This window comes from Amblyomma mixtum, chromosome 10 (genome assembly GCF_055824585.1).
Source record: "Amblyomma mixtum isolate Tamu chromosome 10, ASM5582458v1, whole genome shotgun sequence".
Lineage (NCBI taxonomy): Eukaryota > Metazoa > Arthropoda > Arachnida > Ixodida > Ixodidae > Amblyomma > Amblyomma mixtum.
Window position 1 is genome coordinate 156,343,773 of NC_143021.1, and position 12,286 is coordinate 156,356,058.

The 12,286-nt window shown below is 47.5% G+C and overlaps 1 protein-coding gene across 3 annotated transcripts in view; it reads right to left on the reverse strand.

Annotated features, from left to right (window-relative positions):
* LOC149327444 (uncharacterized) overlaps positions 1-12,246 on the reverse strand; it is a 43,162-nt gene extending 30,916 nt beyond the window's left edge. For 2 of the 3 annotated variants that reach the window (XM_089562423.1, XM_089562421.1), the window contains exons 1-2: positions 12,114-12,240; positions 10,239-10,300 (exon numbers count right to left, since the gene is read on the reverse strand). In XM_089562423.1, the coding sequence (XP_089418549.1) occupies positions 10,239-10,300; positions 12,114-12,159 (108 nt within the window). In that variant the 5' untranslated portion in view covers positions 12,160-12,240. Of the gene's footprint in view, positions 1-10,238; positions 10,301-12,113 lie in introns of all 3 variants that reach the window. The other variant, XM_089562422.1, reaches the window with a different exon arrangement.
* Between the last annotated feature and the right edge of the window lie 40 nt (positions 12,247-12,286).

Here is a 12,286-nt window from a genome sequence, read left to right on the forward strand (position 1 = left end):
CGCCTACAACCGATGGGACCCTACGCTCACGCTCGGCAATGTAATATTCTATCTGAAAGGCACCGCTCACGTCTGACACGAGACCCATGAAGATGATCTCACAAGCTGGGACACATGCAAGCTAAAGCTTCGCGAGCTGTTTGGAAAACCGACAATTAGCGGCCAAGACCGACCTTGCTTCCCACTTCGACCGAGCCGTACGTTTTGTATATGCAGGACGTGTTGCCACAAACTTGACGATGAAATGTCTGAATGGGACAAAGTAGGCCACGTTTAAAAAGGCATTGCGGACGATGCATTCCACCTTATAATTTATCAAAATTGCTGAGCGGCTGACGGCATCGTAAAGGAATGCCGACTGTACAAGGAAGCCAAAAGCCGGTGGCATTAGTCTTGAGTTCGCCCGCCTCTCCAACACGAATGAGACATCATCATATAGAGATCTGTTGCCCCGACAACCTTCAGCACCACCTGAAACTGTCACGCGCATCATCTGTCGAGAACATGAAGACATGTATATTTTTTTCAGGAACTCAAGTAGATACTTTAATAGATACAATGAATTCTAGCCTCTCAAATCTATATGAATGGACAAAAAAAATGGTGTACAGGTAAATGTCGCGAAAACAAAAGCAGTTACTTTTAGAGCAAAAAATAAGAAAGTTACACTTGTAAAAGACATTTGCTTCAATAATGCTCATGTAGATATAGTACCTACATTTAAAACACTGGGAGTTGTATTTAATGAAAAATGACTTGGGATGACCATGCCTATTTTTTTGCCAGCAAACTGTCGCAAATTATTGGTTTAATTTGCAGATATCGCCAACTACTGCCAACAAGAGCATTGCTGGCCATATATCATTCACTCTTTAGTTCTCGCCTCAATTACTGTAATTTAGTGTGGGGAAGAACTTCGCAAGAAAACATCAATAAGCTACTCGTATTACAGAAAAATTTTATCAGAATAATTGAAAATGTTCCTAGAACATTCCATACACAAGAACGTTTTTATAAATACAGAATACTCCCGGTAATTAAATTGTACACCTTTCTCCTCAGCCACGCACTGAAGCGCGAAAATATTAATCACACGTCCTTCCTTCATGAATTCTCCAACATTGAAGTAAGCTATAAAGTACACAACACAAGAAACGTCGATCAGTGGCACATTAAAACATACAGAACAACATATGGGTGTCAAACGCTTGAAAACATATTACCGCGTCTACTAAATGCTCTTTGTGTCAATGACATTGACCTAAAAGCCACCTCACACAGAAAGCTTTTAGAATATTTTTTTATTTACAGATACTGCATTGAATCTGTGAACCCAATTGACTGTATTGCACTCTTCATTGCTTTGTTTGTCATTTTGTTTTTCTGGCGGGAAGTACCTGTCGCGATTTTTTTGCAATATTGCATTTAGTTTGAAAGTGTGCCACGGTTTTGTTGCCAAAGTTCGCAGCTGGGTGTCCATGGCCAAGTCAAGCGGTCCAAGAGGCCGCTTTTACTATGGGCACCCTGTCACCATGTATATTGTGGTGGTAAATAAATAAATATCAAAATATCAAAATGTTCCTGTCCACCCGCAGCCACTTGATGCCGACTATCAGTTGCCCGCAATGTCTGTCATCCAAGCAGTAGTCCGCCAAGAATTTGCTAACCGGGGTCTTTAGCCTGGCGGCTCCATGTCTAATTGGTGGAAAAATGTCTAGCCCAAGTGTCTGCTTTGCTCCTTGTCTTCTTTCCAGCCCCGGATAATACTGCGATCAATCATGGACGCCCTGAGTACTAACCCGCGCCGACGCAATTCTCCCGACTGGCGGACACCCGATTATCGGCTTATTTGTTTCCACTGTTCGCGTGTTGGCCACCTCACCCGCCACTATCGCAACCACTGGTTCTGTCCTTATGGGTCCAATTACATGCCCAGCTTTCACCGCCTCGAAGAACAACCCGGTCTTTTCTCGCCGAACGTGGACCCGCAAAGCACCTTTGCTGACGTCCTCACTCCCCGCCTGAGCCGCTCACCGTCCCCTCTGCACCAACAGTCCCGCTAACCAGAACGCCGTCGCTTAACCCCTCCTTGCCCCAGCGGACGCTCCATTTCGCAAAACTGGGCACTGCACCATCTGGAGGCGATGCTGCAGTACAGACCCGGCTCGAAGATCCTAGCTGTAACCGATTCGGCATTCATGTTGACGGAGTCCCTGTCATAGCTCTGATCGATACTGGTGCTCAAGTATCCGTCATGAGTTCCCAATCACGCCACCGCCAAAGTAAAGTACGGAAGTCAGCCACCACAGTCGTTGTCCGTGTTGCCGATGGTGGAATGCCTCCGGTGGTCGGACTATGCACAGCCCGTGTGACAATCTCTTGGCGCCGCACATCTGTTCTGTTCCCCGTTTGGACCAGTGCCCTCAGGATGTCACTTTCGGTCTTGACTTCCTTTCTGCTCATTCGGCCCTCATCGACTGCACCACTAGCATATAAGTGAATTGCGCAACAACTTAGACAGGACACAGAAAGAAACACATACAACAGTTCACGAGCGCTCGTGAACTGTTGTATGTGTTTCTTTCTGTGTCCTGTCTAAGTTGTTGCGTAATTCACTTATATACTATGCAGAACCAACTAGCCCGACAACACGCTACTCTGAACTGCACCACTAGTTTCGTTGAGCTTGACCTTCCTATTTCTGCAAAGTTGCCACCTCAAGTTGTACCCAGTTTTTCTACGGCAGAGTTCTTCCGTCTGCCCCCCGACGTCCCCACTCACGTGTCTTTCTCGTGTGTCCCGCCTGTTCCCGATGTTGACTACATCATCACTCCGGCCCTTGATATGTCCCTCGTCCGCAGCATTGCGCTTACCCTTACTGTCGTCACAATCTCTGCAAATCGCGCATACCTGTCAGTAATTAACATTGCCTGGCGTGTCCAGCCGCTCCCGCAATGCATTCCGATCGCAACGCTCAGACCTGCTGCCGAAAGGTCATATCGGTTGTGGCCATGGAGATAGAAGGCTTTTAGGAGGCGCAACTCCAGGCCCCGCGGCCGGCGCGGGTGGCCAGAAAATGTCACAGTGGAGGAGAGGAAGGGAGGTCGGTTTCCGTGGCGCGCGGTAGATGGCGCTCACGCGCGGTGCCCGCTGGTCATGTAAATAAATCTGCAGTGGAAGTGAGCAAAAAGAGATTGGATGATTGGTGGCTGAAAAGCAGAGATGTGGCATAAGGTTAGAATTGTAGGAAACCGTAGGTGAAGGTGATGGTGAATCTTAATGAGAATTGCCAACACAGTAAACAAAAAAAATAATAAAGAAAGAAAAGCTGAGCATGGTGGCAATTGCCACCCCCCGTTTCAAAGAGGGCGCTCCTATCCATCCATCCATCCATCCATCCATCCATCCATCCATCCATCCATCCATCCATCCATCCATCCATCCGTCCGTCCGTCCGTCCGTCCGTCCGTCCGTCCGTCCGTCCGTCCGTCCGTCCGTCCGTCCGTCCGTCCGTCCGTCCGTCCATCCATCCATCCATCCATCCATCCATCCATCCATCCATCCATCCATCCATCCATCCATCCATCCATCCATCCTTCGCTTGGGCAGCGCGAGGCACCGCGCTGCGCGGTGCATGGCGCGGTTTCGGGAGGGTTCTATCTCCGTGGGGACGGCGGGGCGTGGGAAAAGAAAAAGCAGTGCGGGAATATATTGGCGGGTTGTTACAGGGAACCCCTCCGTTTGTGGTCTGGGGCCGCTGATGGGGTATCAAGAATGTTACCATTCCAGCCGGCTTGCACGGAGAACGGCGGCTAAGTACTTGTAGACGCCGTGCTTGTAGCTGTGGCTAAACTAGCCAGCTCACGGACGGGCTCACAACTTTTTTTTTTTTTAACATTGCACCGCTCCCTTTTCATCCCCTGCGGTCAGAGGGACGCCGAAGCGGGCTTCCAAACGCTGTACTTTCCCTAGGCGGGTAGAATCCCACGATGGACGAGCCCAGCTGGCTCGTTATCTCCCCTGCGTCCTTAGCTGCAAGGGCATCACAACGCTGTCACTGCTAATTGGGCATTGCACGTATCGATACGGCTTCGTGTCACCGAGCGGCCTCTTTCATCTTGTTGTGGAGCGGTCATGCCTGAGATGTCAGGCCCTTCTATTTGGGTATTCGGGTCAGAATGGGCTAACACAATGCGTCGCTGCCCCGGTCAGACTGTCTTGAGAACGGCGAGGAAGACAGCCCTGTTTGTGCACAGTGACGGCCGGGAAACGCCCCCCACTCCCTGCAGAGGAGCTCCGCCAAATCTTTTAGCAGCGTCGGACACAAACTGGCGGAAGACAAGAAACCAAGAAAAAATAAATAAATAAGAAATACACTGTAACACGTAACACCCTCGAAACAGCGAGTGGGGTCTTGTGCTCTAGTCTTCAGAAGCTGTGTGACCGGCGTGGTAGAGTGCTCGCGCTCGAGTCCTGGTCTATCTCCGTGGACCTGGTCACAGATTACGGATTACGGAGCGACAAATTACGGAAGCAACGCATTGCCTGCTACCGCTCAAAAACGAGGCTGCAAAAAAGGAAGGAAGCACTAGAGACTGAACTAAAGTGCAGGGAGCACGTCAAAACACTAACAGAAAATGAAATTGGAGACCTGTCACAGAAGGCGAACCTTCCTGAAACGCATCGCATGCTCCTGACGGAGTGTGTAGCAGCTGCAAAGGCTGCGTCAAAGCACGGTAGGCGCTATAGTGACAACTGGCTCCTACTGTGCCTTCTTCATATCCGTACACCATCGGGCTACAGATTCCTTCAGGAGAACAATATACTACCTTTGTCCTTCGCTAGAACCATAAGAAAATATATTGCCATGGTAGGAATGAAGTGCGGATTTGATTCAAATTTTTTTCAGGCACTCAAGAAAAAAATGGCGGAAAAATCAGAATTTCAGAGTCATGGAATGCTCCTCTTTGACGAAATACAGGTGAGAGAAAGAAAATGTGTAAATTCCACAACGCTGACGTACACTGGCCTCGTTGACCATGGAGAAGGTTGTGGAGAGAGCTCTGCGCTGGCGAATCACGGGCTTGTTTTCATGTTTTGTCCGTTTGGGGAAAACTATGCGCAGCCAGTGGGCGTTGTTGCCTCGAAAGGAGCCACAAAAGGCACAGTTCTGACCCAGTTGGTTATCCAAGCCATTATAATGCTGGAAGAGTCTGGCGCCATTGTCGATGGCATTGTATGCGACGGAGCGAGCACCAATCGGAAAATGTGGACCAAGCTTGGCGTAGACGGAAAACCTGAGGCTCCAAAGCACTTCTTTGAGCATCCATTAAATGATCAGAGGAAAGTATACGTATTTTCCGACGTGCCACACCTTTTCAAGTGCGTCAGCAACAGGCTGCTGAAGCAGCGACTCTTGAAAGTCAATGGGGAGTGGGTGTACTGGACCTATTACACGGCCTTATACAAGGAAGACAGCAAGAACGCTGGCGGTCTCAAGGTGTGCCCTAAAATAACGAACCATCATATATACCCATCACACATGGATTTGATGCGTGTAAAACTTGCAACGCAAGTCTTCAGCCGATCTATGGCCTGAGAAATAAAATATTACAGCGAAATGAAAGTGCTGAATGCTGTTAAAGCTGCTGGTACGATTGCCTTCACAAAGAGAATGAACGACTTGTTCGATGCCATGAATAGGCGGCATCCAGGTGAAGGAGTGCGCAGTGGAAGTCGCGACCTCTCTCTGATCACGGAAAGCCTGCAATGGCTGAACGCGTGGGAAAGTGACCTCCGAAGTGGACTCATAAAAGATATGTTTCTCACCAAGTCAACTGCTGAAGGCCTGCGGGTTACGTTGTTATCAACGTTAGACCTCGCACAGTATTTTCTCACTGAATGCAAGTTCAGATACGTCCTCACTGCAAAGTTCAACCAAGATCCACTCGAACGATTCTTCGGGAAAACTCGTCAAGCTTCAGGGGAGAACGACCATCCTGATATGCCTACATTTTTGCAGCTGTACCGGATGCTAAGCCTGTATAGCTTGCTGAAACCACCCAAGTTCGGCAACTGCGAAGCCCGAGAAGAAGGACCGGTATTGAATTTTTCTGCTTTCCGGGAAATTTTTAAAAGCGATTCGGAACGATCACCACTTGATGACCGAAAAGAGAAGTTGGACGGCATCATTGAAACCGAAGAATGGGAGTGCGATGAGGTACTGCGCAGTGACAACAACGATGCGGAAGTCGTGAACGCAGTTTTATATTATGTGACAGGGTTCCTGACTAGGAAACTAACAAAAATGTTTCCCTGGTCAAAGTGTAGAGCATCTCTTTCAGTTGCAGTGCCAACGATGAAAGAAGCCTCTTAGACACTCTGCAAAACGAGGGGTGGACTCCTGCACCCGAACACCAAACTGTATAACCTGCTTCGCTGCGCAGAAGACTTTTTTTCCAAGAATATGGATGACTGCGATGTCTTTTGGCGCACCATCGACCATGTTCTGGACACCTTTAATGTAACGTTCCCTTGCCATGAGCATAAAAATGACGCTATCGCGAAGATTTTGCACTACTACGTCGCAATGCGTATGAGGCAACGTTGCATTGGGGAAACACGGGACACTCAGAAAACAACAAAAGAAAAGAAGAAAATGTCAAGGCTTTGTAAGGATTGAGACCTTGGAGTATCAAGCATTTGTGCGAGTTGTGCCACACAACGACTTCAAGAAGCTCCCAATGCCAGGCGTCTGCGAACCATCAAAGTGCAGCACAGACACGAGACTGCAGTGTTAACTATTTGTTAAAGACATGTGGAAAGTGGCGCAGAAAAATAACTTTGATAGAAATGATTGTCACCGTATTAACTGACGCCCTCAATGTATATATGTAAATAGATTTGTACATAGTGTACCACTTTCCACAATCATTTCGTGTGGTGCGTCCCGCTCGGAGGGAATGTGAATAAATGCGATGCCTTCGTATATTGCTATTCATTTGTCCTATCTTATATGTAGATTTCACACTTTGGCGCTGGCTGAATTGAAAGCAACATACGAAACCATGAGAAGTTATAAAGTGCAATGATGTATTACTTGCAGCTTACAATGAATTTAGAGAACAACCTGGCGCTAAATTTTATTTGACTGATTTGTTCCGACCGAAGAGGACACGCAAATCAGCAGGCTATGATGTAAGTACGTGTTGGCTTATGACCGATGCTTGCGCCGGGAGCATATTCACCTCTTCATCTTTTTACTTCTTCGGCAAGCTTAGCTGCATGCCTCTCTCTTCTGGTCCCCAGGTCCCTGAAGGTAAGAGCACAAAGCTAAAATGCTTCGCATGCTTCATGTGTATCCAACGAATTTCCTTCACGACCGTCAAGTAAAAAAGGGCAGCCATCGCGCGCGGCACTGCCCACCAATAGGCGGAAGAGCACCAGCCGCAGGAAACATCAACGGTTACAATTCGAATGTAGATTGCCTCCCGTACTATGAAGCCACGTTGTACCGCACGATAACTCAGGGCAGCATGACATTATTGTGAAGAAAATGTTGGTCGCGCAAATGCTCACCCGCGGAAGCACTGAAATGCGCGCGATGGCGCGGGCGCGCGTCGTCCTCGGGAACCTGACGAGGGCGGCATCCGGCGGCGGTCGAAGGAAGCAGACAGCGCCTGTGACTCTCCGCGGTCGCGGGAGAGAGGCGAGTTTCGCCTCCTAAATGCCTCTATCTCCGTGGTTGTGGCCAATTGCGTCTCGCTCTCTACTCTCCGCCCCTTACTATCGTGACACCAACCGACGATTGCGGCAAAATGATCGCTTCTGAACTCTCACCAACGCAAGCCCAAGACCTGCTCTGTCTAGTGCCCAATTTTTGCGATGTCTTTGACTTCGATGACCACCCGTTGTATCTAACCTCTAATGTGAAGCATCGCATCAGCACCGGTGATGCCGCTCCTCTTCACAGACGTCCGTATAAAGTGTCCATGGGAGAACGCCGTATAACAAAGCAGGAGATGGAGAAGATGCAAGATAAAGACATCATCAAATCATCGTCGAGCCTTTGGGCCACATCAGTGGTCCGGGGTTAAAAGAAGGACGGGAGCTGGCGCTGCTGCATCCATTACAGTCACCTCACCCGCATCAGTAAGAAGGATATCTATCCTCTGCCTAGAATCGATGACGCACTAGGTTGCCTTCACGATGTCAAGGACTTTTCTTCAACTGACCTTAGTTCTGGGTACTGGCAAGTACCTGTCGATGACATGGACCGCTAAAAGACCACCTTCATGACGCCTGACGGCTTATATCTGTTTAAAGTCTTGCAGATTGGCTTATGCAACGCGCTACTTGCCTTCGAACGCATGATGGACTCCCTTCTTCGCGGCTTTTGAGTGGTCTACCTGTCTTTGTTATTTAGATGACGTTGTCTTGTCCCTGTGCCCTGTGGACATCCCTTATCTTCGCGAAACTAATAGCGTGCCTTGTCTCTTTGCTATTTCTGATCTCCTCAACGTCGCCGATAAACAGTGCCTAGACTCCTCCTTACAACCACTCATTGATGGCCTGTGTTCAGAACACCCGAATCCGTCCCTGAAACTATGTTCTTCAGAATGACATGCTCGACCACCACAGCCTATCCCCTGATGCGTCTCCGCAATTGCTTGTTATTCCCGAACAGCTACGCTCCTCTGTCCTTGAAGAACTCTACGATCTGCCGACAGCCGGACACCTTGGCGTCTCCAGCACCGCACTTATGCTCGAGACCGGCGCCGCTTCTTTTGACCCTGTTTATATCGTCCCATTAAGCGCTACATCAACGCTTGTGACCTGTTTCAACGCAGAGAAAGGCCCTCACACTACCTGCCGGTCTTCTCAAGCCCATTGATGTCCCGCTGGAACCTTTTCACCGTGTTGGCCTCGACCTTCTCGGCCCTTTTCCCACATCCCTCTCCGGCATGAATTGGATCGCGGTCACAAGGGCCTATGCGACTCGGTACGCCATCATACGTGCCTTACCGAAGAGCTGTGCAGCAGAAGCCGCGGATTTTCTCTTGCAAAATATCATTTTTCAGTGTGTCGCTCCTCGCCAACTACTCACCGATCGCGGCCGCACAGATCTGACTAGAGTCCTTCAGGACATCCTCTGTTCGTGTTCCCCGCAGCACAATCTCTCCACAACGTATCACTCACAAACCAAAGGGCTTACTGAGCGGCTCAACCGAGCTTTGACCGATATATCAGCTATGTATGTCTCCTACGACCACCACGACTGAGAGAGCGCCTTGCCTTATGTGACCTTCGCAAATAATTCCTCACGGCATGCCTCGTCGGGCTATTCCCCTCTCTAACTTTTGTTTGGTAGGCACCCCATCTTGCCCTCGACACTCCATGCCGCCTTCTCCAGTCCCCATCAACGCATAGCCCGTTACGACATTGATCAAGCCACCCAGGCGCGCCAATAGCCTGCCATCGGCTCCAAGCCTCTCAAGCGTCCCAGCAGTCTGCCTACGACCACCGACACGGTGAAGTAAACTACGAATCTGGATGCGTCGTCCTTCTGTGGCTGCCTTCGCGTCACGATGGTCTCCCCGAGAAACTTCCTTCCCACTACAGTGGCCCTTTTCGTGTGGTGCGCAGAGTGACTGACGTCAAGTATGAAATCGCTGCCCATGCGACCTCACCATCGTCCTCTCGCCCCACCACCGACTTCATCCACGTCCGCCTCCATAAACCCTACCATGTGGCTGACCCTTGGGCCCCCCCATTTTCGAGATGGCGCTTCTACCATCCCGGCTCATGTAGGGGGCTGACGACGACGACGGAGAGATGCACTATGCCACGAGTCGATTACGGACGAAGAAGACAAAGATCTCTCGCTCGTACCTCTTGGCGCTGCTCGCAGCTATCCCGGCCGCTGGTATGCGCCTTCCTGAAAATACTTTTACTTGTATTCTTCCCAGTTAAATTGTCATCGCCAGACGTGTCGATGACGCAGCAAAGCCAAACTATCGGGCAAGCAGGCTAAGGACATGCATTCGCCGTCTATTAGGGTTATCTACTTGAAACCCTACCATGTTTTTGCCTATATTAACACTGTTTAGAATGCAGTGAACCTTCGCCACATTTGGATGTAAACATAACAGCAGGTTATCATCACTATTTTTTTTAATATTTCAGTTTTTGTAACATTATCATTCAGTATATTGGTGCAAGAAACGTCTCAGGCTTACCCTGGGGTCAGGGTAGCAGAAAGCAGTGCCAGGTCGGTAACCGCCGGCACTGTAACCATTTCCTGCATTAAAAAAAATGTGGAATTTTTTATATTTCAAACAGCATAATAGCATATTGAGTCCCCTGAATAAAAAACGATTAACTGAAAGTGAACCATTTAGTTAAAAAAAATAGCCTTTTAAGCTATAGAGATGGCTTCAGCGGCGATAGCAAAGTATGTTGACACAAAAAGGTGAATTATGTAAACTCTCCGCTGGTTAACGATTTTTTGTTGCCATGCTGAACATGCAATCAGCTGCCTATATTTGCTCTAAAATTTTAAGCAGAAGAGAAAGGACGTTTGGCATAATACGAGAGAATTACGAAGTATAGGTTATGGCACTTCGCATAGTAACCTTATAGAACTGGCTTTTGTAGTCAAAATTATCAACATGCCACGGGTACATCTTTTTTTCTGCTGGTGGCAATTCTGATCAAAGTGTTTCCTTCAGTCTTATATCAAGGCGTCACTAGCACAATAGAAGGAAATATGTGTCGACTCCCTTCTACTAGCTGATCGTCTTTTACTCCTAAATGCTCGGGAATAGTAATTTGCGCACACCCCACTTTAACTGTTTCATTCTCTACTTGTATCCCAAAGTACAGTATAATCATAGTCGAGAATTCATTTTATTTATTTAAAATTTACAGGTACACTCCCGGGCCACAACAAGAAACATCATTCACAACAGAATGCTCTGCAAAAACACGCAAAACAATGCACTGCAGAAAAAGAAAAAGAGGTGTATTTGAGCTTTTTCGCTATCAGCACAGACTGGCAGTAAACAAAGAAGGGGAATGTTGAGTCACTCTGTAATATGGAAGTTATTCGAGTCAGTTACGGTCCTCGGAAAAAAAAAGCTTTAAAAAATAAATTTTTTGCATGGAAAGGCTTCATAGTTAGTTGATGCCTCTGCCTAGTGGAATATCCAGAAGAGAATTTCATTATGCCAGAGATGCCAACGTTGTATAGTGTCCATTTAGAACCTGCTACATGAATTTTAGTCGAGAAACGCGATTACGATGGGATAGTTGTGGAAAGTTGGCTCGTATTAAAAATTCTGTGGCTGACGTGCGGGAAAAATTATTGCAGATAAAGCGAAGTAATTTTTTCTACACCCATCCAAGATATTGATGTTAGTTTGTGTAAGAGGGTTTAAGATAATTGCTGCGTAATCGAATTCTGGAAGTATAATTGTGTTATATGCCAGTAAATGGACATTCATTGCGGACAGTGTTAAGGCTCTTCTGAGAAAAAAAAATTTACAGCAGGCGTTATCTTTTACTTTACCAATGTGCTGTTCCATTTGAGGTTGTTTGTTATCGATAAGTTAAGCTTCTTCTTTTTGTGAGTAATACATATATAAGCACTTTTCGTAAAATTTACCGCAATCTGCCAATCTTCACGCCAGGCAACAAGCTTCTGAGGTGCGTTGTTCAACAATACTTGATCCGAGGGGCTCTCTATTCCTTAATGCAGGGCACGGTCGTCTTTATATAGTATCGATTTTACAGGAACATCGTTTACAACGTCACTGATATATGCGCACTTCGTTCTTACAATGCAGCCATCTTGTATGTATCTGGTACTGTGAGGGCCTCGCTCAAAATAGGAACAATCTGACAGTTGTATCTTAAGTCAGCGCCGTCTCCCGTGGTCCTGAAGGAAGATCACAACCAGACGGGGAACGAACTACCACGGGATGGTTGCATTTTTTTTATTTGCCCTCTTACGATTTTGAGATAAAAAAGGAAGAACCAACAGCATCTTCGCAATATTTGGCATCCTTAAATTGCCGTTAAAAGGTCCTCAGCAGTTAGCAATGAAAACTTACCAATTATCACGACTGTTATACAAAGGAGAAAACATTCAACTTTCATATCTTGCTGCAGGATTGCTTGATAATGCTTCAAAAGCTTTAAGGAACTCGCACGCGTGGAAGATTCGTGCAACAGCGAAGGATACGCAAACTATGGATTGAAATACACATGTGTTGAGTTTAAAATA